Source organism: Anoplolepis gracilipes, chromosome 1, assembly GCF_047496725.1.
Source record: "Anoplolepis gracilipes chromosome 1, ASM4749672v1, whole genome shotgun sequence".
Taxonomy (NCBI): Eukaryota; Metazoa; Arthropoda; class Insecta; order Hymenoptera; family Formicidae; genus Anoplolepis; species Anoplolepis gracilipes.
In genome coordinates, this window is record NC_132970.1 from 9,989,486 (window position 1) to 10,017,267 (window position 27,782).

A 27,782-nucleotide genomic window follows, 5' to 3' on the forward strand; every position below is an offset into this window, starting at 1 on the left:
CTAGGCTACGTCTCCAGTTTCCGTCTCGGTGAACGCCTCGTCTTTGCAGACGGGCAGCAAGACCAATTTCACTACCGGCCGGGTGAACTCTGAGGCGGCGGTACGCACGGTGACGACGCGGACCAGGCCGTCATTGCCCGGGTGTACGTGGATGATGCGGGCCAGTGGCCATCGAGAGAGCAGAGTGTTCTCGTTCCGGAGGAGACAGAGACGGCCGACCTCGACGTTGGTTTCCTGGGAGCGCCATTTGGGCCTGTGGGAGAGTGAGTGTAGGTACTTCTGGGACCAGCGTTCCCAGAAGTGATCCCGCATCCTCTGCAGGAGTTGCCAGCGCGTTCGGTGGTTGGGCGGCGGCTCAGCTAAGGAGGGCTCCGGTACAGCCGTCAAAACGGATCCCACGAGGAAGTGACCGGGCGTAAGGGCGGCGAGGTCATCCGGGTCGTCGGAGAGGGCCTGCAACGGACGGGAGTTTAGGCAGGCTTCGATCTGACAGAGAAGAGTGGCCATCTCTTCATACGTGAGGGTGGCGTCTCCCAGCACTCTACGCAGATGATGTTTGACGGACTTTATGGCGGCTTCCCAAATGCCGCCGAAATGTGGGGCAAACGGAGGATTGAACCGCCACTGTATCTGCTCTGAGGCCAGCTGCCCGATGACCGTCTGAAGCTCGGAGCTGCTGGCAGCAAAGAGATCTCGACGTAGCGCATCAGCTCCGACGAACGTGGTGCCGCAGTCGTTCCACACGGATCGACAAAGTCCCCGTCGAGAAGTGAAGCGGCTGAAGGCCGCTAGGAAAGCCACAGCGGTGTAATTTGATACGACCTTTAATTGGACTGCTCGCGTGGCAAGGCAAATGAAGACTGCAACGAAGGCCTTATACGAGCGATGCCCTCGGCCCCGGGAGGTGCGAAGTTGAATCGGCGTAGTCCACACCGGTGTTGAGGAATGGTCGGGCAGGCGTCACTCTTTCACGAGGGAAGTTGCCCATGATCTGGTGCGGGGCGGCCGCCCGCCAACGTACACAAGTGACGCAGCGGAGAATGACTTGCTTCACCAAGGAGCAACCGCGAGGAATCCAGTAGCGTTGGCGAATCACTCCCAGAGTTAGCTGGGCTCCGCCGTGGAGACTACGCTGATGGCATGCTTCGATGACCAGTCGGGTGAAGTGTGAACCACTCAGCAGAATGATCGGATGGCGTTCGTCAACGGAAAGGATGGCATGTTTCAGCCGCTCTCCCACTCGAATCAGCCGTTGTGTATCTAAAACAGGTGAGAGGGGAGTAAGCGGGGAGACTTTAGTAAGCGCGTGACCTCACTGCAGGGCGGCTAACTCCTCAGAATATGCTTCGGCTTGAACTTGGCGGATCCAGGTCAGGCGAGCGGTCTCCAGCTCGTCCGTGGTCAGACAAAGCTCAGGTGTCGGCGCCTCGGAGCTCTCAGCGACGCCTTGCGGAACCATCGTTGACACCACGCGGTCACTCGCAGCAGCCGGCTCAATGAGGAGAACCGCAGCAGTTTCTCCGGTTCATCTGGGGATGGTCGGTGATTCCGGACAGCGTGGGCTTGCACGCGCATCTCGGGGAGGTCCTCTACGTTCAGCGGGTCAGATGTTGGGGGCCAACAAGTGGGCTCTTCGCGCAGCCAGGAAGGACCTTGCCACCAGAGGTCGTGGTTCACCAGTTCGCTCGGAGATAAGCCCCGGGAAGCGCAGTCCGCCGGGTTTTCCCGGTCAGGTACATGGTGCCATATCGCTTCCGGGAGAGAAGTTTGAATGTCTGCAACGCGGTTAGTAACGAAAGTTGTCCAGAGGTTCGCATGCCCTCGAATCCAGCCGAGTGTTACAGAAAAGTCGCTCCAGCAGTGGACTCGCGCCGGCGAACAGCCAAGCGTCGCCTGTGTGTGAACCAGGAGGCGGGCGAGCAGTGAGGCGGCGCACAGTTCCAGACGCGGTAAGGTCACTGGTTTGAGGGGGGCGACCTTAGTTTTGGCTATCATCAAGGAGACCTTCGTTGAGCCTTCCTGAATTGACCCAAGATAGACGACCGCTACGTACGCTCGCTCCGAAGCGTCGGCGAATCCATGCAATTGCCAGGCTGATCCACTGGTCGCGGGACCAATCTACCGAGGGATTCGAAGTTTCTCGAGCTCCTGGAGTTCATCTTGGTAGGTGCGCCAGCGTTTACGGCGGACGTCTCATTCAAAGGCTCGTCCCAGCCGAGGCCTTGCAGCCAGGTTCTTTGAAAGGCGATCTTGGCTTTCACGACGGTGGGAGCGAGCCAGCCGAGAGGATCGAACAGCTTGGCGGTCAGCGACAATACAGTTCTCTTTGTGATGGCAGTGATGGCAATGCGGTTGGTTGAGAAGGAAAAGCAGTCGGGCTGGGGGTGCCATTGGATGCCCAGCGTTGAGTGCGTGTCTTGAGGGTGCCAGGATAGCAGATCGTGTTTCACCCGATGCTCGGCAGGAATGTCAGCTAACAGAGAGGAATCGTTAGCAGCCCATTTGCGCAGAGGGAAGCCGCCCGCTCTGCAGAGTCCGATGAGTTGTACTTAAAGTTGGCGAGCGTCCTGGAGGGAGTCAGCTCCCGTGAGGATGTCGTCCATATAGACGTCCCGGCGGAGGGCGGTCGCTCCCTAGGGGTAGCGCTCCTGCTCGTCATCAGCGAGCTGTTTCATCGTGCATAGCGAGAAACGGAGCACAGGCGAGCCCGTAGGTGACAGTGTTGAGTTGGAAGTCCGTGATCTTGTCGCAGGAATTGTACCGCCATAGTATGCGCTGTAGGTCACGGTCGTCAGCGTGAACCAGGATCTGCCGGTACATCTTCTCCACATCCAAGGCAAGGACGTACTGGTGAAGTCGCCATCGAAAGATATCAGGTAGCGGTGGCAGCAGGTTAGAGCCCACACAGAGGAATTGGTTCAGCGACTCTCCTGAGGCGACGGAGCTGGAACCGTTGAAGACGACTCTAAGCTTGGTCGTCGAGCTGGATTCACGCAGAACTCCATGGTGAGGTAAATAATTGACAAGCGTCCGAGATGGAGGCGTCGGTTGCACGGGCGTCATGTGGCCGAACTCTTCATACTGCTGCATGAATTCAGCGTACATAGTCTTCAGTTTTTCGTCACGGCCAATGCGACGTTCCAAGCTGATCAGCACGCGAAGCGCGGTGGGCGGGTGGCCGTGAAGTCCGGTAGTGGTTCGACGCGAGGAAGTCTCACCGTGTAGCGACCGTCGGTGAACAGAGTTTATACTTTTATCACAAAATACGTGCTTCCCCAAAGTAAACTTCATTTCTTAATAATTGTTTTTGTATTTAATTACTAGATATATATTTTAACAAAATTAAAAATGCAATAAATACATTTTTTTGTTTGAAGGATTTTTTTAAGGAAAAGAATCAAAATTTTAAAGAATCAATAATCAAGAGACAAAAGAATTTTCTGGAATAGCAAATATATGCATAAACGACTTCGGAACTGCTTAAAATCTGCATCAACATCCTGTCCATATGTCGCCAAAAAAGTACGACATATGGACAGGATTTACAACAATGTACGAGTTATTGTTTGGCGACTTGAGTGAAATGAAACATTTAATTAATCCCTCGTTATTCTACGAAAATGATTTAGATCACTAATACCAATTTGTTAGTAGATATAGCGCGTTTCATCTTTTTTTGTTATTAATTTACAGTATGAATTATATGCACAAGTCCTTCTAACAATTTAATTAATCCTCTTTATATAATAATATAATAATGATGGCTGATTGAAACACGGTAGATTTTATTAAATTTTTAATTAAAGTCAAATTACATTGCTTTGCTACTGCATAATTTGATTTGTCTTGATAGTTCTTTTATTTGTCAGAAAACAACAAATAAATTGCTCTTATGCTGAATCACTACATTTAAAAAAAAAAAAACAAATTTTTAATTTTATTTCAATTCACCCTGCAATCACATTCAATTTATTATGAAATATATTAACATTTTATCAATTTTATTGCCGATATAAAATTATAAATAAATGTAAATATCAAAATTAGATATTATGTTATAGCTTTCTTTTAATCAGAGAGATCAAGGTAAGATAGATAGATAGATAGAGACAAAAAATATTAACTTAATTTCAATTGTGGATTATTACGATTGGTTTTAGAGTTGGGTATTAGATTCTGCACAACTTCAACATTCATATAATACAATGCATATATGAAACTAAATTTCAATTATGGATTATTTAGATTGGTTTTAGATTCGATTATTAAATTCCTCACGATTTCAGCATTCATATCATATAATACAATACCAATATAAAAATTAAAAAGTTTCGTACAAACTTTTATGAATGTCTAGGGAAGATTTTTGAAATCAATATCAATAATGACTCTTGCAGAAAATAAAATGCAAAAACAAGTTTCACTAATACATAAGCAAATATAACTGCAACGACATCAAATGAAATAATGCAGTAAAATTGAACGGTTAGTGGTAAGCTTCTTATTCCTGCAAACAATGCCCCGCGGAATTACGTTCGGAATGAATCGGGTCCAATTATTCCATTCGAGTAATTATTCGATTCGGCCGATTTTGAGAACCGTAATATTATCTGCAGTTTTGGATACGGCATTTTACGGAGTTTTTCGACGATAAATTGATTCGCCCGCTATAAAATATATTTATCGTCGATTTATCGTCTCGTCCTTCTTCCTATCATAGCAAGAAATATCGATTTATCCGATAGCATGCAATTTTCGGAGAGATTTTACGTATATCGGACGAACGCACTCAAGGAACTCTCGATACCGCGCAACCGGCAGTAATACATTTTATTATTCATCATGTTGCACATTACAACGATCCCGCTGCGTAATATATAATCCGTTTGCATAATGTAACCCATATATGAAACGCCCTAGAAAGACTTTATTAGCCATGCGTGTCGGCTGACACGGAAAAATCATAAAGAAAGAAAGAGAGAGAGAGAGAGAGAGAGAGAGAGAGAATCCCGTTTTTATTGAAAAAAAAAAGAAAATAATCTGTCATTTTTACCAATTAATATCTCGGTTCGCCGGGCAGAGCGACGATTACCTCTGCCAGATTCGTTCGTTTCGAGCCAAAACGCGTCGAATAAGCCTATTTTGATCTAAATCTGAGGTGAGGCAGCTCTTCTGGATAATTACCAAAATTAATATGTTTTAGAAACGCCACCCGAAAGAAGGCCGTTACGACAATTAAATACAGACAAAGAAATCGTATGTATATATTTCTAATTTATTTTTTAAAATACATATGCATATATACATGCACATATCATAAAATGTTGATTTTGATTGCAGAGACCTGTACAATCCGCTAAATTCGCGAGAGACTTAAGCTCTTTGGTAAGTGTATATATATTTAAAATATTTTTGTGTGCAATATACCTTCTGAATTATCTCGCTGGCGATTTTATTTAATTAATCATTTTGTTTCAGGGAAAAGAAAATATATATAAATGCCAACATTGCAGCAACAAGCCCTTTAGTAAGCTTGATGTTTACCAAAGGCATTTAAGAACCAAGAACCATAAGTTAAAGTAAGTAAAAAAACAAATTATTAAAAAAAAATATTTTTTTTTTACATTTTAAAGTTAAGTATTTTTTTCAATTTTCAGTTGCGGTTTAATAGAAGAATCAGAACAAGATAACTAAATGCTCGGTCTTTTTGTTGTTGTGGAATTAATTTGGTCTTGGTACGTAATTCCTAAAAAAATCATTATCTTTAATTAGAGAAAACAAAAGATATACACTCCTTAGCACAACGGCAAAGCTAATGACCAAAATAATATCGGACGAGGTAGAGAGGACTGGATTCGCTGAGGAACAGCAGGGGTTCAGAAAAAACAGGTCCACAACGGACGCCATATACATACTACGGCAGATAACAGAAAAAACCATCGAGTATAGTAAAAGGGCCTATATGTGCTTTGTGAATCTCACGCAAGCCTTTGATAGAGTAAAACTCAATGATGTATTAGGCCTGCTGAAGAAACGGAATTTAGACCCGAATATAATAGCAGTTATCGAACAGCTGAACGCGGACAATAGCACATACATAGACGGGCAATAAAACAACGGACAAAATTCCCGTGGCGGTAGGTATAAGGCAAGGAGATAGCCTCAGCCCGATCCTGTTCAACACCATCATGGACGAGATCGTCGAGGAAGTTAAAATGGCTGGCAGAGGATATGCAATGGGAAGAGAGGAGATCAAAATAATTTGTTATGCCGACGACGCCGTGATAATATCCGAGGACGAAGATAATCTACAAAAACTCCTGTATAAGTTCGAGAAGGTAGCGGAAGAGTTCAATATGAGGATTTCGGTAGAAAAAACAAAATCTCTCGTAATATCTAAAGAACCAAGCAGTAAGTTATCCATATATAACAAAAGCGTTGAACAAGTTATGACTTTCGACCACCTGAGAGCAAAGATCACCAGCAGTAGAGATCTCAAAGAGGAAGTGAAGACACAAACAACCAAGGCAGCTATGGTCTCAGGATGCCTGCGAGACCTGATCCGGAGGAATAAGCACATGAGTACCAGCAGTAAAACAAGAATATATAAAACATATGTAAGACCAATCATGACACATGCCATCGAGACGAGAGCGGAAACAACAATAACGAAACGCCTACTACGGACTGCTGAAATGAAGACTCTAAGGCAAATAACAGGAAACACCCTGCGCGACAGAGTCAGAAACGACGACCTAAGGCAAAAGTGCAACATACAGGACGTTGTAGGGGAGACCGGGGTTGGATGTTACAGGGATAAAAAGTTACAGTCTTTAAAAGTAATGAAAAATCTATGATACAGCAGTGCCATAAAGAGAAAATATTTGCCGCAACGTCCGCTGTCACGTCAGACCCGTCAGTGGCGTTAGAAGTGTCAATTTATGCATACATGCACATAGCAGGCGAAAACAGCAGGTTAGTAACTTTTACTTTTCTTTATAATTTTGGTCTCCTGTTGTTATCATTAGTTATAGTAATATATTTGTGTTATATATGAACCTTAAGGATTTTGATTTGTGCTAAAACAAAATAAATATGCCAAGGATTCAGTAAATTTTTTTATTGCATCTCGAATGTTTAAAATTGATGTTGGGGTTAAAAGTTACAAATAGTCGGTTAGTTAGATGTGACATGTCACAACCAACCCCATATTATAGAGATGTCGATTATGTGTTTCCCCGACGATATTTTTATATGTTTTGATTCTCGATCCGAATAACATAAACACGGTATAGAATAAATAATAAGCGAAAAGATGATTAAAGGATAATCGACGAGTCGAAGAAAAGACACGAAAGAGTCGAGACGTGTGCGAGAACATTTTTCCCTCCTCTGTAAAATTGTTTACACGTAAGTATAGTCACATTAACGCCGCTTTATTTATTAGCAAAATATAAATTTAAAAAATTATTAACATACGCGATTTGCATTAAAATCGTTTTGATTCGAAATTTTCAAATAAGTAGTTCGCACATCTCTACTCTATATTGAATATCAAACTGAGAATGCTGATGTTTATTTTTTATTTTTTAGAATGCGGACTTACAAACGAAAAATTGAGCATGGTACAAAATCAAGAGACCTTTACGAAAGAGCTGCAGTTATTCTGGATGAAGATAGTACCAAAAAAATTCGCGGAGTGGCAAAAGATTTCGGATTATGTCATATGACGTTGATTAGGTATTTAAAGAAAAAAAAAGAAGCTTTAAGTAGAGAAGAACCTGTAGAATCTCTCACAGTTGGATACAAGAAGAACAGGAAAATCTTGAATGAAGAGCAAGAGACAATTTTAGTGAATTATATTATTAAATGTTGTCAAATTTATTATGGATTAATGCCAAAAGATGTTAGAAAGCTAGCTTATGATTGTACACTCAAATACAATATTTCCATGCCAAAATCATGGCATGATAATAAAGAAGTAGGCGTAGACTGACTTACGGGTTTTTTAAAACAAAATGACAATAAAATATCGATAAGAACTCCTGAAGCAACTAGTTTGAGCAGTGCAACTTCTTTTAATAAAACAAATATAGATCATTTTTTTTCCAAGTTGGCTTCCGTGATGGATAAATACAAGTTTCCTCCTTTTCGTATATGGAATGTAGATGAGACAGAAGTAACTTTTATCGAATAATATTGTCAAAGCAAACATTTTTATTATAATTTAAATTTTGTTGATTTGATTGTTAGTCTTTTGATGAGAAAAGTTAAAGTTTGTTTTAAGTTTTGAGAATATTTTATATTTTATGTTCGTATGTATTTATTTTATGTTAAAGTGAATATATATATATATATATATATATATATATATATATATATATATTTATGTTAAAGTGATGAAACTGGTTTATTGTACCAGTTGATAATATAAACAAATGTTTACGAGAGTAATAAATGATTAAAATAATAAAAATGTGCTGTTGTTACTTTTTACCCCGTATGGTGTAACAACCTGCCCCTTGACAGGGGTAAAAAATTACACTGACAAATTTTACAAATTCATTAATTTTTAATAGTTGTAGCAAGCCTATTCTCGAAGTGTCTATTGTATTTTAATGCTAAAGAATCACTATATCCAATATCACTATACTTATATGAAACAACTGAACTAGTAAAATACAGGATAACATTTTCCTAAAAATGTCACAACCAATCCCAGTCTCCCCTAAGATGGGCAAGGAGCAGAAGGAGAGCATGGAGAGACCACGTAGATAGGATGGTTGAGGGCAGGATAGCCAGGATAGCGAAGGAGAGGAAGCCGAACACCACAAGACCGCCGGGAAGGCCGCCGAAGCGATGACGGGAAGCCTGGACGTCGTCGTCGCAGGGCTGACGAGACGCGGATTTGATGGAGATACAGGACAAAGTCCTAAGCTAAGAAGAAGAAGAAGAAGAATATTTAAATATTGTATAGTATATCGTTATCTATTTTTTTTAAGTTTGTTGGAAGCTTATATTCAGGATGATGAAATTTGCATTATAGATAATATTATAATTTCTAGTCCTGAACAGAAAGCTGAAATAAAAATGTAAGTATTATACATTAAGCATGATTTTATTTATAATTTATACATATTAAGTCATTTTGATTTTGTATTTAAATTATTTCTTTATATTTAGAGAGCAAAAAAAACTGGTATCATACGAATACCTTCCCAAGAGGAACCAAAAAAGGGTTCAAAAGATTATGCTCAGGATTGTAATAATAAAATATCCATTGATTTCGAGAAAGATCCATTAAAAGTTAATTCTAATAAAGATGCTCTAATAATTAGTTACGAAAATAGAATAAGGTTGGTTTTCTTTTACTAATCTTTTATATATATATATATTTATATATCATATATATAAACTTAAATATATTTTTAACACTTAACTATTTAAAAATAATGTATAATCGATGTATTATCAATTTATATATTGCAGTTACCTGGAAACAAAAATGTAAAAACTCTACTTAGAAAACGTTTTAAAAGAGGTTTCCTCACCTTCCATAGACCAGGCCACATATAATGCCGAAAGCTCAAAGGAGATGGTACCCTTGTCGGTGAAACCGAGCGATCCATTAAAGGAGATGGATCCCTTAAAGATGGTACCCTTAGATCAAAATCTAACCCTACCATCTTTAACTGTTCGTTCGGTTTCACCGACAAGGTGCGACATATGTGATCAGGATACTGCAAGGCCTGATTCCTACAGAAGGCATTTGCAAACAAAAAAGCATCAACGAAAGTAAGTTTTATAAAGTTTTATTTAAAAAAGCTTTTCTTTAATTTTATTAATATTTTTTGTTTTTATTTTCTGTTACAGTTTGGAAAAATATTTAAGATCACAAAAACGGTAACTTACTTTTAAGAAAGATCTGATCTGATCCATACGGGAGGGTCCCGTTAGCGATTGAAAGATTAAAAAATTGTAATCCAGAATATCTTCAGCAAGTAGCATCATCCGAGCTATTCCTAGTTTCTTTGGTAATTACTTTTTCATGGTTACAACTATTACTTCAATTTTAGTTTTTAAAAATAATTTGCATAAATGTTACGATATTGTTTAAATGAATTTTTATCAAAATTATTAGATGGTAGCCAGTAAATTTCTACACGATGATGGCGAAGAAGACGAAGTTTTCAATAAAGAATGGGCAAATTCAGGACAAGTGACTATATCTCGGATGAATAAATTGGAAAAAAGATTTTCTTGCTGCAATCGTAAGTACACATTGTTATATATCATAGTGTAAGCGCCTGAGACAAAGATAGTGATAAAAGAAAAATTGTAGAAAATCGAATGGCCTACCGACGACGCGCCAAAACAACAAACACGAGATTTGCGGGAAAATAGGTCGATGTAAATAGTGAAGGTCGAAATAAGAAGACAATAGAGATTCGAAAAAGACGAACAGTAGACAGAGGTTGTTGAGCTCTCGGAGTAGTCGGTCATAAAGGTAAAAAAGCAAAGATTAAGGCTCGTGGAGGAGCGCGAATAAAGTGTGATAGGACATCGGTCAGATCGTGTTAAATCGAACTGTGTGCTTGCGATAGATATTTGCGACGATTTATAATTCTATTCTTTTCTTTTTTTTTTTTGTAAATTGCATCCGTGTAATTCTTGCCAATTTGAATCTTATATTAAACCTCTTTCTTGTATATATCACAAGTGTAATTTCAATTAATAACCATTGCTCGAATATCCTGGACATATTCTTACAACTCTTCCGACAACGACTCTCGACACTCAATTGTAGAATTGTAGAAAATAGTCTAATTAGAGTTAATTTGAGATATTAATAACATTTAACTCATTGTCAGCTGCTTGCTATTTAATTTAATGTTTAATATCAATCAAATGTAATAATTGGCTAATAAATTGTCATTCCATTGACACATGCACGATGATTTTTAATTGCTTTTCGTATCAACATTGCTTAATATCGACGATTACACGAATTTCATAAATTGAAACAAAAACAATATGTAGATTTTTAAATAAAAGCTCACGTTTGTGTGTGTTGTCGAAAAAATTAAACATTAAGACAGTTTACATAAAAGTAAGTTTATATAAGTATTGCGATTGATGACACTTCTATGAAAAATATAGATTATAATTAATAGCACTTGTTTCGTATTTTGAAAAAAATGTATTGTATATAAAAATTAATATTTTACATGTTACAAATATGAAATTAAAAATCTAGATATGAAAAATATATTAAATTGTAAACAATAATAATTAATTAAAAAGTCAGGAAAGAGCAACGTTATTTAACTTTTTATTTATACAACATATATAAATATTTAAAACATGGCGATATTTCTACAATATACATTTTTTTATTGATATATTTAATGGACCTATACATATATGTACTGAAATTTAAAAAGCAATAAATTACTAAAGCAATACAAAGGGGAATATATTTAAATTTAAATTAGATTGTGGATCTTAATTAATGCTTGATATAATTGATGTAGTGTACTATATGTATACATAAATGTTGTAAAATAAGAAAAAAAATAAAAGCATTACAAACAAATTATGTGCCAATCATGTAAGCTTGCTAAATGATTTTTTTTAGCGATTATTTGTTTTTTAAAATCTGCTTTTGTTCAATGATGCTTAAAATACAGGGTACATTAATGCAAATGTTAGAAAATCATTTTAAATATATAATATATAAAAAAGGTAGCACTCGCAAAACGATTTTATGTATAACAGAGTTAACAAAATCATTACAATCAAGTGGCATGTTAATGCGTAACAGAAACAGAAGCAATTGTTAAAAGATTATTGTGAAAGAAATTGTCATTGAAACATGAAGCGGATTTGTGATGTGCTTTATATGCCATCAGTAATAAGGTATTACTATTTATGTACGTATATGTGTGCGTGCGTGCGTGCGTGCGTGCGTGCGTGCGTGCGTGCGTGCGTGCGTGCGTGCGTGCGTGCGTGCGTGCTCTCTCTCTGCATGCATACATACATACATACATACATACATACATACATACATACATACATACATACATACATACGTGCATACATACATACATACATACATACATACATGCTGCATACATACATACATACATACATACATACATACATACATACATACATACATACATACATACATACATACATACATACATACATACATACATACATACATACATACATACATACATACATACATACATACATACATACATACATACATACATACATACATACATACATACATACATACATACATACATACATACATACATACATACATACATACATACATACATACATACATACATACATACATACATACATACATACATACATACATACATACATACATACATACATACATACATACATACATACATACATACATACATACATACATACATACATACATACATACATACATACATACATACATACATACATACATACATACATACATACATACATACATACATACATACATACATACATACATACATACATACATACATACATACATACATACATACATACATACATACATACATACATACATACATACATACATACATACATACATACATACATACATACATACATGCCCGTGCGTATGTATATTTATGTGTGTGTGTGTATATTTATGTGTGTATGATGTAAATTAAAAAAATTTTGAAATATTTAACTCAAATATACATACATACACAAAATACAGCATATGCTCATATGTATATAAATCAGTATTTTATATATGCGTAATTTAAAAAAACTTAATATATTTTTAAACAATTACTTACCAAAATAAAATAAAAAATAAAAAAAAAGTCTATCCAGAAAATTATTATAAAAGAAAGTATAAGTAATAAGATTATATAATGCATATTTTAATTTTTTAAATAAATAATTGCAGAAAAAAGTTGCTACAATATATAAATATGTTATCGCTTAAATCTGTCTTTTTTACATAAATAATGATATAAAAAGTAGAAATTATAAACACTATAAAATTTATTTTATTTTTTTATTATATATGTGTATGTATTACGTTTAAATATCTAAGTTGTTATATTTAACGCATAATACGATTGTGCACTTATAAATATATATTTGTCTATATATATTTTAATTTGTTTATAAATTTGCATAAAGAGCTCAGTTCCTTTAAGCTCAAAATTATTCTTTTTGTAGATAACTCCTTTCGTAATCGTAAGTAATAGTGTTACGTTGCGAAAAACAATCTTGTATGTAGGTTACGTATATATTTTTTTAAAAGAGACCGAAATTTTCTAAGTCTTAAATCTCTAATTTTAAAAATAGTAAATTTTTACACTTTTAAGCGAAAAGTAACAAATATTTTAGTTTTCGACCGCTCGCTATTATTATTTGTTTTTAATATCTTTGTTTGAAAGTTTCATTCTCTTCCTTTTTTATCATCTAAAATTACAATTTATAACTATTATAAAATTACAAATTTTCTTGTAATATAATTATTTAGCCAATTATTGCAAACATTATTACTTACGTGCAGTTTAGACATCGAGTAAATGCACAATGCATTTCACGTTATCGAGTTATAAAGTTTTTGATAAATATTACAATTTTTTATTGTATTTATTTGTGATTTAATAATATCAAACACATCATCCTGCTCGTCACACTTAACAAAATTAACATGACAAAATATACTGTATAGCATATGCAATGTTTTATAAGATAATGTTACATCGCTGCTACCTTTGTTACATCGCTGCTTTTTAGTTATAAAGAATCAAATTCTAATTCAAGTGAGACTCAATGAAAGTAAAAATAGTTAAATGAATTTTTTGACAGCTTGTGTTCAGTATAGAGTGTGTTAAATAGATACATGCGTTTGCAGAATAAAATCTTATTAAAAATAACGCTGATATTTATCATAGTAATTACATTAAGATTTAATAACTAAATGTAAAGTGTATATAATTATACGCAAAATTTTAATAATATATTTGAAGCCGCCAAAGATACTTCCAATTGAAACATTCTCCGTCGTGAACTCATTCATTGTACGCAAACGAGAGAATAATTTTTGTTGCAGGTCATTTGAACACTGTTGTAATCATCCATACTGTCATTATGCATATTTGATTATCGTTTGCAGGATAAATCTGGACGATTCACACAATAGTAAAGTAGAATCAGCTCAGAGTACATCAAACGGATGCTGATTCGGAAAGAATCGTCCTCTATCCATTACTTGGATCGTAAACTTTTAAATTTAGTCCATGTAAATATTAGCGTCACCAATGTTATCAAAAATTGTCTAGCAATGTAAAAGTTGACTATTTAAGTTGATTGCTGGATTCGTTGATCATATTTTACTTGGGTATTCCGTTGAATACAGTCGCAGAGATCTCGGCGAGACACAACGTCGAAAATGCTGCCAAAAATATAGTCAAAGATTATTTCCAAATTAACGCAAATTAACCATTCTGAGGCAGACAAAGACAGCAATAAAAATCTTCTATCTTGTGTCTACATTGGCAATGCAGTAATACACGGTACAGTGTAGACTATTCCAGATTTGCAGGAAGAGTCTCGACGATGTGATTCGAAGATCAAATGGAAAATTGCTCATCAATCTCTGTAATGATGAATGTCTGCTATGAAAAACAGAGGTTGTTCTTGCAGCCAATTATGTTTTTCAATAGCCACACGAGTCTACGTAAACTCGTATTGTAACAGCTTGCGCAGAGACGATCCTTAAAAGATGTGATTTACAGAATTTTCTTTGCTAAATAAATAATCCGTGCATCTAAAAAAAAAAAAAATGTCCACTGGATCTGTTAATTACATAAGTCTTCCATGTAGATGTTAAACTTAGTTTTCGCCAGTTTTCTGTTGTATAAAAAATGCAAAATATTTTTGATCGTTTTCTATTATTTTTTACCATCTTTCTGATAAAAGTTGGATTTTGCGACGACAAAATGAGTTGTTTTTTGAAGCAAGCCATCCATCCACCCATTTTTGAACTTCTTTGTAATTGGATAAGTGTGTATCGGCGAGCGCGTGTTGCATCGATCGGAAAAAGTAATCCGATGGAGCCAAATCTGGAGAATAGGCTGGGTGCGAAAGAATTTGCCATTCTAGCTCCAATAATGTTTCTTTCACGGTTCTTGCAAAATGTGGTTGTGCATTGTCGTGCAAAAGAATTACTTTGCACCGATTATTGGTTACTGATGGCCTTTTTCGCATCAATTCATCATTCAATTGGTGCAATTATTGTTGATAGCCGTCAGCCGTGACTGTTTCATTCAGTTGCAGTAGCTCGTAATAAAGCACGCCTTTCTGGTCCCACCAGAGCAAAACTTTATATGAATATTCTGTTTTGACGTTAATGTGAAGATTGACCGGAGTCCATGATTTTTTTCTCTTGGGATTATCAAAATAAATCCACTTTTAATCACCAGTTACAATGCGCCACAAAAATCTCTTTTCTTCTTAAATAGATGACCTTGAATTTAACAAAGCATGATCAATTATAAATGAGTAAACACATCTTGATCAAATTCGGATTATGTGCGCTATTAGCCATCAGGCTAATCATCAGAAAAGAATAACAGCTTAGCTTTAAATAGTGTAGTGACATTTGTTTGATGCGTTACCTTGGTCCTCATAAGCAGTAAGGATGTAAGCAGTTAGGCGTTTTGTTTGGATTTTTATTCTTAATCTCTGAGATATATTATGCTTGGCATAATCTCACTCATTAATCAAGAAGCATCAGTAAATTGTGGAGCTTCAGCCGACATCTTACAGTTTGAGTGTCAAACTATCGAAGCACATAAACACATTCTAGAAATAAAAATTTCTCTTCGATACAACTTGTCCAAGCTTTTTTTTCAGTTGTATCGGACGCTTGATCTCAATAAATGTTTCAATACAACTGTTGCAATCAAGTTAATTAAATGAGACTCTTTGCATGGATCGCTACCGATATTAACCATCCTAGAGAATCAACCAATCATCTGCAAAATTGAGCGCTTGATTATTAAACTAACTCGGCTTGATTTTGCGTGAGAAAATATCCTTGTATAAATATCTAGTCATTAGATATTCAGCGTAGATTGGTTGAAATCCTTCCAGACATAAAGATCAAACTGCAGTCAATGTAACTGTTGTTGAATCATCTGAAGTGCCGGTAGTAAATCAGCAATGCACTTAGTAACATCACTGCTCCGCTTCTTTGCCAGCTGTCGCATCGAATGGTCAGCGAAATGGTCAATCGAAAATATAAGTTTGTAAGTTATATTCAATTAATATTTATGCATGTCCTCCTTGTTATTATACCTTCACAATACTTGCTACAAGTCGCGATTGTGTGGATACATCACGATCTAATGATACACCTTCTCAATGTCAGCCAATGATAATCATCAAGTACTTGTGGAACCATTATCGAAGAAGTTGTTACATATTGCGTACCAGAAGTAAAAAAATTTTTATTGAGTAATTTACTCAATAAAGTAAGTCAAGACATACAATATTAAAAAAAAAAAAAAGATAGAGTATAATATAATTAGATATACTATATTAAACAAAAAAATTAATGCAACAAAATTTGTTGTAATAAATTTCTTGTAATCATGTAATCAATTTTCATGTTATCATTCATTTTATTGTTTTGTAATATATGTAATAATTGTGTATATGTATAGTAGTGTTATGTTTTATCACATTAAATTTTTTGTTTACTGTTAATTACTTTAATTGTCTTAATCTTTATTCATATATATTATTCATATATATGTTTTCAAAAATTATCTAGCTAAAAATATCTTAGATTATATTTTGTGAATTTTATATATATATATGAATATTATGTATAAGAAATATATGTATATACATAATGTTTTAAATAAATGTTTATAATAAATGTTTTAAAGTAAAATACACAATCATATTATACAATCACATTATCAGATTGTATATATATATATATATATATATATATATATATATATATGCATATACAGGGTGGACCATTTTAATCTATCGAATATCTCGAAAACCAAGCCCGGGAGAGAAAAATGTTTCAGATAAAAGTTGTATGGTTTCGAGGGGGCCATAAGATGGTACCATTGGTTTGACCTTGAAAAGTCATTTGAAGGTCACGTGAAGGTCACTTCAAGTTTTTTAAATGGAACACCCTATATATTTTTACATATTCTTGTAGCTCATCTCGAGAGCTTTCCAAAACACTTATGACAAAGTATTTTTCATTAAGTATTTTTTGAATTATAAGGCTTCAAAGTTGCAGTATTTTGACATAAAATACAAGATATCTCATAAAATAATCATTTTTTGATTATCTTACTCTAATACTTTTATGCACAAAATAACGAGACGAATCAATTATTAATATTTGCATAATTAAAACACATAATTATGTTAAAGTAAAAATGTATAACTGTTGCAAATTCAGATTTTTACTTTAACATAATTATGTGTTTTCTTTACACCAATTGATTCGTCTCGTTATTCTGTGCATAAAATATGTAAAAATATGTAGGGTGTTCCATTTAAAAAACTTGAAGTGACCTTCACGTGACCTTCAAATGACTTTTCAAGGTCAAACCAATGGTACCATCTTATGGCCCCCTCGAAACCATACAACCTTTGTCTGAAACATTTTTCTCTCCCGGACTTGGTTTTCGAGATATTCGACTGGATGGATTAAAATGGTCCATCCTGTATATAACATACATGCTTATTTCTTGTTTTAGGCGCTTATAACATATAGCAAATAAATATATTATACGTAACCGTAAGAAAAAATGCATGCTTAAGCTTTTTATGTTTGTAGTTAGTAAAATATCTTATTTCATAACCCATGTTGTAAAAATTTTTAATTTACTTTTTTCAAAATACAGAAATATTTCTGAAAAATTTCTAAAATATTTTTTATAAAATTTCAAGAAAAATTTTCAATGTATTTGTTACGTCGTCTCGACTGCACGATTCCTTCCTTCCACGGAATTTTAATACTAACTGTCTACACTGCGACACTCACTAGGGCATATTGTCTCAACGACTCTCGCGGAATCGTGGTAACAACTGAGAGCGCGATAACAATTTGTTATCATAAAAAACGGGAAAGGACAGTACGACTCTAATCTATTAAAAAATTATAATAATACACTTAATATCAAAGTCCAAGTCCTCTCACAAAATCATGAAAGACATCCTTTTCCATATGATTTCCAAATGCAGCGGAAGCACCTAAAAAAACAGGAAACGGGTTCTTGACAACGTTAGAAGAGTTTCTAACCGATATAACTATCAGCAGAGAACATAGAAAATAATATGATTCAGAACTACATGAGCGATAATCTTGCTGCAAAAACCATATAAAAGAGAGGTTTTGGAAGAAAACACACAAGCTCTTTCACCAGTCTACATTAACCAGTCATTCTGTGAAGTGAACGACAAAAGTTTAACAATGAACCATCAGGACCGGCAAATCCACAGCAACACTCCGACAGTAATTGGACCACGGAGGATTTTCCATATTATTTACTCTTCCTCTTGTTCCGCTCCGTTTCTTTTTTTTTCCCTCATTTACTTATTATTACGTGTATTTAAATTGCATAGTGCCCAAACCAATAATTCGCCGGTCGTTACTTAAGGGGCGGAAATACTTAAACCGTTGGAAGCAGTCAGTACTGCCCAGGCGTCGTTCCCCCCGACTTGTCAAACTATCAAAAAGGACTAATAAATCGGAACCCTTCCGCCCGCGAATACGGAAAATTCCCCGTCGAACACCTTCTCCTTTGCAACCTCCATCACTCCAACGTTTGCCATCATTAACATCCATATCCTCAGAAGACCTCTGGAATATCATCACGAAAGTATTCGAAGACTTTCACCTTCCGACATACCCTTAAAGAATCTCCAATGTCTCCTTCGCCTATACACACACTTGTACACTTCTTCATTTTGCATTTCTTTTCTTTATTTTAATAAGATCATTGTAAACTTCCAATCAGAATTAAAATTTAATAGTAAAATCTCTCTCCCCTCTCTATTCTGATTGACGTCCTCCGCACTAATGTAACACCCGCGATTAAAACACACACGCACACAACCACACGTACTCACGCGACATAAAATAGAAAATGATTGTAAATTAATAACAAACATATACATGTGTATATAATATACATGTAAGCACATGTATATTATATACACATATTTATAACCAAACTTAGCAATAATTTTATGTAATATACTTTTAAAAACTATGAATAAATTTATGTAAAATTAAACTCAATTCTCTCAGTGACTTCTAACTCCTCAATCAGTTGAAAGATCGCACTTGGTCTTATCTCGCGTAATAAGGATTAATTTCCTTTATCAAAAAGGACCTTTCGACAAATGTCCGAAACAACAAGTAATAGCGATATTCATTATCGTTGACTTGTTTTTGGACCTGATAATTCGTTGGACTCGAAACCTACATCCTGACCCGCACGGTTTCGAGAGCTTGCTGTTACGCCCTTCCTTTTAACTCATCCTTCCCGAGTCTGGACGTAACATATTATATTAAGTGATTTTTGAAATATTTTTAACTTATTTTATGAAGTTGCTGTTTCGAAGTACAAGATAACTAAATGACTTTATAAGCATGCAAAACCGAATGCTCGGTTGAAAATAGAGTGCGGCGGCCTTTCTGCACGAGCAATTCTTATCGAAGTCTAGATAAAAAATATTTTATAAGGTGACTATATACAAGAACGTTATGAGAAAAAAAAATCTTACCCAGATTCCTGCGGGAATTTCATCCCTGATCTACGGAGGGGATAGATGTAGCTGGGCAAAAGGGTGGTTCGGGGAGGCGGGCGCGTCAATTGATGTTGTATATTCGACAATCGAGTCAGAGTGACACATTGGTTCTCTCGGTGAGATTACCAGCTAAGAAGGGACCATATATTGAACATTACTTGATCCAGGCTAACAAGGGCAAGCTAAGCTTGGAAACAAGCAGTATTCTGGTAGTCGGTAACTGAAGATTGAATTGAAGAAGAGCAGGCAGTCGCAGATCAAATTTCAAAAATAGAAATCAAACTTCCGCAATTAAAATGGACATATGTTGAAGCAAGATGAAGATAATGATATATATATGTATATACACGATATTTTAAATAAATAATTTTATTAAAGAAAAAAATTTTTCCTTTTAGGATGAAACTCTAAAAACATTTTATTCATTTAGAAATTTTCGAAATAAGTGGATCCATATTGGTCAGGAATTAAAAAATAACCCTACGACTGTAAAAAGCGCTGGAAGAGATTAACGATTTATAAAATAAGATCATGGACAAGACAGGCTACTTGAAGATCTACGAAAAAGTGAAGAGACGTGAGACATTATCGCCAAGAAAGTGACACAAGGACAGTAAATGAATGTACAGTCTGTTTGATAAGAGCGTGTACGGCAAAACTTTTTTCTAGAAATCGTTAGAAGGGGTATTTGAACGTGAACTGATAGCGGGACCCTTCTCCCAAGATGCTTTGTATAGAAATCTTTAGTTATCGTTTGACCTTGGTCACAGAAGCACATATCTCAACATGAGTGTCAAGTATGTATCACGTTACGAAGCCGTGTTTCTATGTTTGCATCCGAAAGGACCAAAAATGTCGTACGAAGCGGCTGCTAAGTACATGAAAAAGTCTAAGGCATTTGTAAGTAAGTGGATGAAACGCTATTCCCACGTCAAAAACGTTGATGACCTGCCTGCTAGAGGGACTGTTTCTCAAAGCAGGGATTTGGCAATTTGCACATCTTCACAGAAAATTTGGACGCTGCCAAAATGGTCAAAATATATGAGAGGGCTTTATTACCATCTGCCCAAAGGTGGTTTACAAGGAAAAATGAAAATTGGCTACTGCAAGAGGAGAATGATCTAAAACATCGGAGTAGACTTTGTACTGCGTGGAAACAAGAAAATGACGTTGACGTACTGGATTGGCCTTCACAGTCGCCAGATGCAAATCAATAGAAAATGTTTGGGCGCTTATGAAGTTTAAGCTCCGAAGAAAGAAGATATGGACCGTCAAGCAGTTAGTTCGACAAATTCGATTTATAATTCTCGAAATAAGTCCATATTGGTCAGAAATTAAAAAAATCACCCTATGACTGCATGAGGCGCTGGAAAAGATTAACAATTTATAAAATAAGATCATGGAGTTCAGAACAAAACAGACTACTGGAAGATTTTCGAAAAAGTGGAGAGACATGAGACACTATCGCCATAAAAATGACGAGGACAGTTGTTACGTCCTGTCGGCTCCACGTTTTTCCTCCCACGAAATGAACAATAATCGCCCGACTAATCATAAAAAGGATCGGGCGACGAAAAATATTTTAAAACATTGAAAACGATGTCAAAAGAAACGACCGGAAAGGATCGATAGTGAGATCCTCTAAATGAATAAATCGACAAACACAGCTGCATAATCTTAAGAAAGAAACAAATAATGCCGCTACGCACTGTCGGCTCCACGTTTTTCCTCCCACGAAAATGAAGCAATAATCGCCCGACTAATCATAAAAGGGATCGGGCGACGAAAAATATTTTAAAACATTGAAAACGATGTCAAAAGAAACGACCGGAAAGGATCGATAGTGAGATCCTCTAAATGAATAAATCGACAAACACAGCTGCATAATCTTAAGAAAGAAACAAATAACGCCGCTACGCACTGTCGGCTCCACGTCTTTACCTCCTATAAAGATAAAGCAATAATTGCCCGACCAGTCATAAGAGGGCCGCGGAACAAAAAAATGTTTTAAACATTGAAATCGATGTTCAAAGAAATGACCGAAAAGGATCGATAGCGAGATCCCCTAAATAAATAATGGATAGAAACAGCTGGATAATCCCAGGAGATAACCAAATGAAGAATCTCCAAATTTCCTAAGAGGCCGTACAGAGCCCACCAATCAGCAACAATCAAAAATAAGGAGGAGAAGGATCTCACCGAACGACAGCTTTTTACACGTCAAAATCTCAAAAATACTCCCGCCCAAATTGTTAACACGCCCTCAAGATTTAATATAAAAAGGGAAGACTCGCGCATTACGACCAAAAATTTAAAATCAGTCGACAGTACAGCATCAGATTCATTCGGCACAGATTTTTCGGTCGTTCGCTGACTCAAGCAATTCGTCTACATTACGGGAGTTCCGTTTACGTCTTAAAACCTATTAGAGTCAGTGCTCAACAAGACCACCCGCCGAGTAAGACCACAACTGGAGCCACAACTACACCAGCAGCTAAAACGCAACCAATCTGCCCAAATAGTAAGTTTAATTTCCTTCTCTTTTGTTTTTGTTTCTCTTTCTCTCATCGTCTCCTCTCCCCTTTATTCAACCTACACACAAACACACACACACACTCATACAAATAATTTTAAGGCGGATTTGATAATATCAATAAAGTTATATGTATAATGGTAGGGATCAATTGAATAAATGTTAATTTAAAAATTAAATGATCGGTAAACTTATTTAACTCCCTCACTCTCTCCACGCGAAAGATCACACTTGGTCCCGTCCCGCGTAAAAGAGATTCGATTCTCTTACCAAAAAGGGACCACCGAGAGAGCGTTCGCATAACAGAGTAATAACGACACCCGTCGTTTACCTGTTTGCTAACCTGCAGCTCGCTCGACCGAGTCACTCGTCGATAAGACTTTTGACATCGGAACAGTTCCTGTTACGCCCTTTCTCTGACCCATCCTCTCTACGGGCCTGGACGTAACACAGTAAATGAATGTACAACTCGATACGAATGGGAAGGATAACAAGTCTCTTTCCCATTTTTATACTGAAAATCAAGTCATTCTTTATAAGTAATCAAATTTATATTTGATATTTAATTATTTTATATCCTTTATTTTTAGTGTATTTTATTAGAATTTTAGCAGAATTGAATCGAAAGCCCATAGTCTCATTTCAATGATATATTTACCACTTATAAATTCATAATTTTATTTTTCAAATAGACTAAAGCACAACTGTTGCTCACATAGTTGCATAATTCATGGAACTGACAAAAATTTTAGTGAAAATATTTTAAACGCAAACAAAAGTAATATCGATGGATATAAAAATATTAATTTAGTTAGCAATTCTTCTGAAATTAAACCAACACATTTTAATGATAAAGATATAAGTATTCGCAGATATAAGTCGCAGAATAAAATTACCTTAACAGATAAAATTACTCATTGGATTATTAAAAATAATATCTCGCATAATTCTGCAAATAATTTATTATTAATAATGAAATCAGAAAACTTGCTTGTTCCAAAAGATTGTAGAACATTGCAAAAAACTCCTTTATTATGTAATATTGTAAATATGCCATCTGGTGTAGATATACATTTAAGTATTGAAAAAGGCATAATTGAAAAGATGAAAAATACATTAACAGAGAATTTAGAAATATTACCGTTAACAATAAATATTCATGACTTACCATTGAGCAAATCATCAAAGAGGCAATTTTGGCCTATTTTAATGTCAATTAATTTATTCGAAGTTTCAGAACTTTTTATTGTCGGTATTTATCATGGTATTTATCATTAAAAAACCAGAATCGGTAATGGATTTTTTAAATTTATTTGTGAAAGAATATTTGTTTTCAAGAGAAAATGGTATTACTATAAAGAATAAAGTTGTTAGGCCAATATTTAAAAAAATTATTTGTGAGGCACCTGCTACAGCATTTGTTCTATCAATAAAATCTCATACAGGGTATTTTAGTTGCAATAAATGTACGCAAAAGGGTAAATATCTTAGACAAAATGACATTTCCAGAACTTGATGTCACATTAAGAACTAATAAAAATTTTGCTTTACATTCACAACAAGAACATCGTAAAGGTTTTACTCCTTTAGAAAAAATATTGGTTTAGTTAGTAATGTGCCTCTCGATTATATGCATTTAGTATGCCTTGGTATTATGAAAACACTTATATTGTTTTGGACTGGAAAAAAGGAAATAAGTTAATTAAAATTAAATGATCATGATGTTACGTCCAGACTCGAAAAAAAAAGAAAAGAAAGAGATTATGAAAGGACAGAACTTACCCTTGTCGAAACGCGTAAAACCTTAACGTTCTCGACTCGAACGAACTGTACAAGGCCGGACCTGATCAAAGACCTCGAGGGTCTCTTTTACTAGGTCAGTAGACCGTTCGGTGGTCCCTTTTTGGTAAAGGAAGTTAATCCCTGTTACGCGGGACGGGACCTTGTGCGATCTGGGAGTCAGGGAATGTGTTAGAAAGGATTAATAAATTTGATTAGAATTTTTAATATTTTAAATTTTTAGTCATTTATTAAGTAAAAATCAAATATATATATATATGTATAAGATTCAAAAAATTGGCATTTTAATTAAATTAATTAATCTTATTAATTACTTAAGTGTGTGTGTACGTGTGTGTTCGCGGGTGTTACATTAGTTCGGAGGGACGTCAGTCAGGTAAATTGAAAATGGAAAAATAAAAAGATTTGTTACCTGACTGGTATTTATACAATAGTATTTAAATTCTAAGGGAAGGGGCAGGAAAAGAATTATGCTTCCTCGAAGGTAATCGTGGAAAGAGGGAATTTCTTCCAGAGAGCCTCTATCGGAACGGCGAGGGGATATCTAAGACCGGGGAGGAACCATGGGATAACGGATCCCGACGGGTTGGTTGCAAGGATGGAGTGCAATGTTGTCAAATCAACAAGACCAGGCCCGATTGTTTACGAGCCTTTTGGAAGGGGATGTCGGATCCTTGGGAGATTATTTATTAAATATTGGATAGGATCTTGAGGCGCAGGACGAGGAGGTTGTTGGTGTTTAGAATTTTCAGCGTGACTCGCGTTTTCTTTCTCGAGGTCTACGACGACCTCGGCAATGTCACGAAGGGCCTCCCAAATTTCATCCGATTTCTCTTAAGAATCAAGTGATTGCGGGAAGAAGATGGGGGTGAATCTCCCAGGACGATGCTAGAGGCTGGTGAGGGTGGACGCGGAGGGGGTTCGGAAGTAGAGCGAGTTTTGTTAGAAGGCCCCGGTAAATCAAAAGACGATGGGGAGGGTTGCTCGTGCGAGGATGATACTACTGGATGTGAAAGGGGAGGGAGGTCGATGAGGGTGCGAGGAGAAGGGTCAGGTAAGAGGGGTGGTTTCAGCTCTCTTGAATGAGGAAGGGGGAGTGGGACTCTGCGTGTGTGTGTGATGACTGTTCGCGGAAAATTTGACCCTTTAATTCTATCTTAAGATTAGAAATATTGTTCTTAAAATTATAATTTGCTGTCGCCTGAGCCAAAACTCTTCAGGCACGTCGGTTCTTACGGTTGCGGAGACGTTTCGCTTTAGCCTTTAGGCGTTTCGGATGAACGAGCTCCACTATGAACCCACACAAATGTTTCAGAAAACTTATCGTTTATTTTCGGCGAGACAGTTCTAATTAGTACAATTTATAATGTTCTTAATATAATTTAAGTCAGGAAATTATATTATTTAAAATGCATAATATAGAGAGAAGAGAGGAGGGAGAAGGAGAAAGAAGTAGAGAGAAAAGAAGGAAAGAAAGGAAATAAATAAAAAAAAAAAAAAAAAAAAGGAATAACATAAAAGGAAAGAGGTAATGAATAAATTGTAATAAATAATTAAAGGACCAGAGGAAAAATGGAATTCAGGAGAAATTTGCTTTCGTAGAGAAAATTGAAGGAATTTGCAGGTTCTGCCTAATTATATTTTGTACCAGTACACGAGATACCGGTTCCGCAAAATACATAGATACCCGCAGAGAAATAGAAAGACCTTGCAAGTTCAACCTAGTTATATTTTGTACCAGTACACGAGATACCGATTCCGCAAAATACACAGGAACTCGCAGAGAAATAGAAAGATCTTGCAAGTTCAACCTAGTTATATTTTGTACCAGTACACGAGATACCGGTTCCGCAAAATACACAGGAACTCGCAGAGAAAATAGAAAGAGTTTGCAAGTTTGACCTAATTATATTTCGTACCAGTACTCGAGATACAGGTTCCGCGAAATACACAGGAACTCGCAGAGAAAATAGAAAGAGTTTGCAAGTTCGACCTAATTATATTTCGTACCAGTACTCGAGATACCGGTTCCGCGAAATACACAGGTACTTGCAGAGAAAATAAAAAGAATTTGCAAGTTTGACCTAGTTATATTTTGTACCAGTACACGAGATACCGGTTCCGCGAAATACACAGGTACTTGCAGAGAAAATAAAAAGAATTTGCAAGTTCGGCCTAGTTATATTTTGTACCAGTACACGAGATACCGGTTCCGCGAAATACACAGGTACTTGTAGAGAAAATAGAAAGAATTTGCAAGTTCGACCTAGTTATATTCCGTACCAGTACACGAGATACCGGTTCCGCGAAATACACAGGTACTTGCAGAGAAAATAAAAAGAATTTGCAAGTTCGACCTAGTTATATTTTGTACCAGTACACGAGATACCGGTTCCGCAAAATACACAGGTACTTGCAGAGAAAATTGAAAGGCTACGTGAAAATGAAGAGGATGGAAAATAAACATAAACAACGAAAAGGGGAGTTAATTATAATGACAAAGGTAAAATGAGAAGTATTTGGTCAAACAGTAATAATAAAATGAAGAACAACAAAAATAAAGAACTGTCTCACTATAATTACTATAACCGAATTTTAAATGGGGGAGGTGAAATCAATAGAATAAGTTATTTGGTCGGTACTCACTACTTATTGCGTACGCTGTTGGTTTTAAAAGGACCTCGGCAGTGAATTTAGCGGCGTCGGGTTGAATTTCACAGGTGCCCCTGGTTAGCGATAGAATTTTTCGTGTTGAATGGCACAATCACTTACAATGTTCAACACTCTTTATTGTTTTAAACTTTTAATTCGCACGCAACCACTTACAATGTTTGACGTCTTTTATTGTTTAAATTTTTAATTCGCACTACACAGAGAGTCTGTGTTAAATATTAGGCAAACCACTCGTCGCGGAATCGGAAGTATTAATATTCAAACTTGTTAACACCCGAAGGGTTAAACGTTGAGATCGAGGATCGATTCCGCGTCTCGAAGCCGAGGTAGAAGAAAATAGTTTGTACCGTACGAGTAATAGTGATGGAGATGATGATGAATATACTGATACTGATTCTGATACCGAAAAGAACTGAAAAACTGATGTCGCGGCGCATTGCTTCCGCATTATATACTAGGATTCGTACCTTCTCTCCATTGGACAATTGGACGAATTAGAATTTTAATTAACGCCCCCTTATGCTTAGGGGATGTTTCCTTCGACTTCGAGTCTCAAAAATTTCTTCTCTATTGGTTCAAGAGATTTTTCCATTTGGCCAATAAGGAGTTTGGTACCGTCAGAGTCGCTTATCGCTATTTAGAAATTTATAATAAACAGCTGTCACTTTAGGTGGTCCGTCAGGCGAGCTCTCTTATCAAATGCTTCTTAAGTTTTCGTCGCCGTTTCAAATTTATGATTGCAGTTCTAAACAACTGCCTCGAGTTACGGTGACTCTGTTTTATTTAAAATTCTTTTGAAATTTAAAGAGCCGTTCGAATGTTTATTTTTTATTTGATTTCTAAGACTTTTTGGGTTGTCTTATTTATAGTTGGTCTCGCCTTACGGAGGTTTGTTAAAATTTTT

General features: G+C 36.1%; 1 protein-coding gene and 1 long non-coding RNA gene across 2 annotated transcripts in view; both read right to left on the reverse strand.

Annotated features, from left to right (window-relative positions):
- LOC140672484 (uncharacterized) lies at positions 1 to 988 on the reverse strand. The gene is made up of 2 exons (XM_072904679.1): positions 934 to 988; positions 1 to 833 (listed from the first exon to the last, which is right to left on the reverse strand). Exons 1-2 carry the CDS (start codon positions 986 to 988, stop codon positions 1 to 3), a joined length of 888 nt encoding a protein of 295 aa, XP_072760780.1.
- A 149-nt stretch (positions 989 to 1,137) lies between these two features.
- LOC140667655 (uncharacterized) overlaps positions 1,138 to 27,782 on the reverse strand; it is a 30,279-nt gene continuing 3,634 nt past the window's right edge. The window contains exon 3 of the long non-coding RNA XR_012047053.1: positions 1,138 to 1,260. This is a non-coding gene — a long non-coding RNA (uncharacterized lncRNA). The remainder of the gene's footprint in view (positions 1,261 to 27,782) is intronic.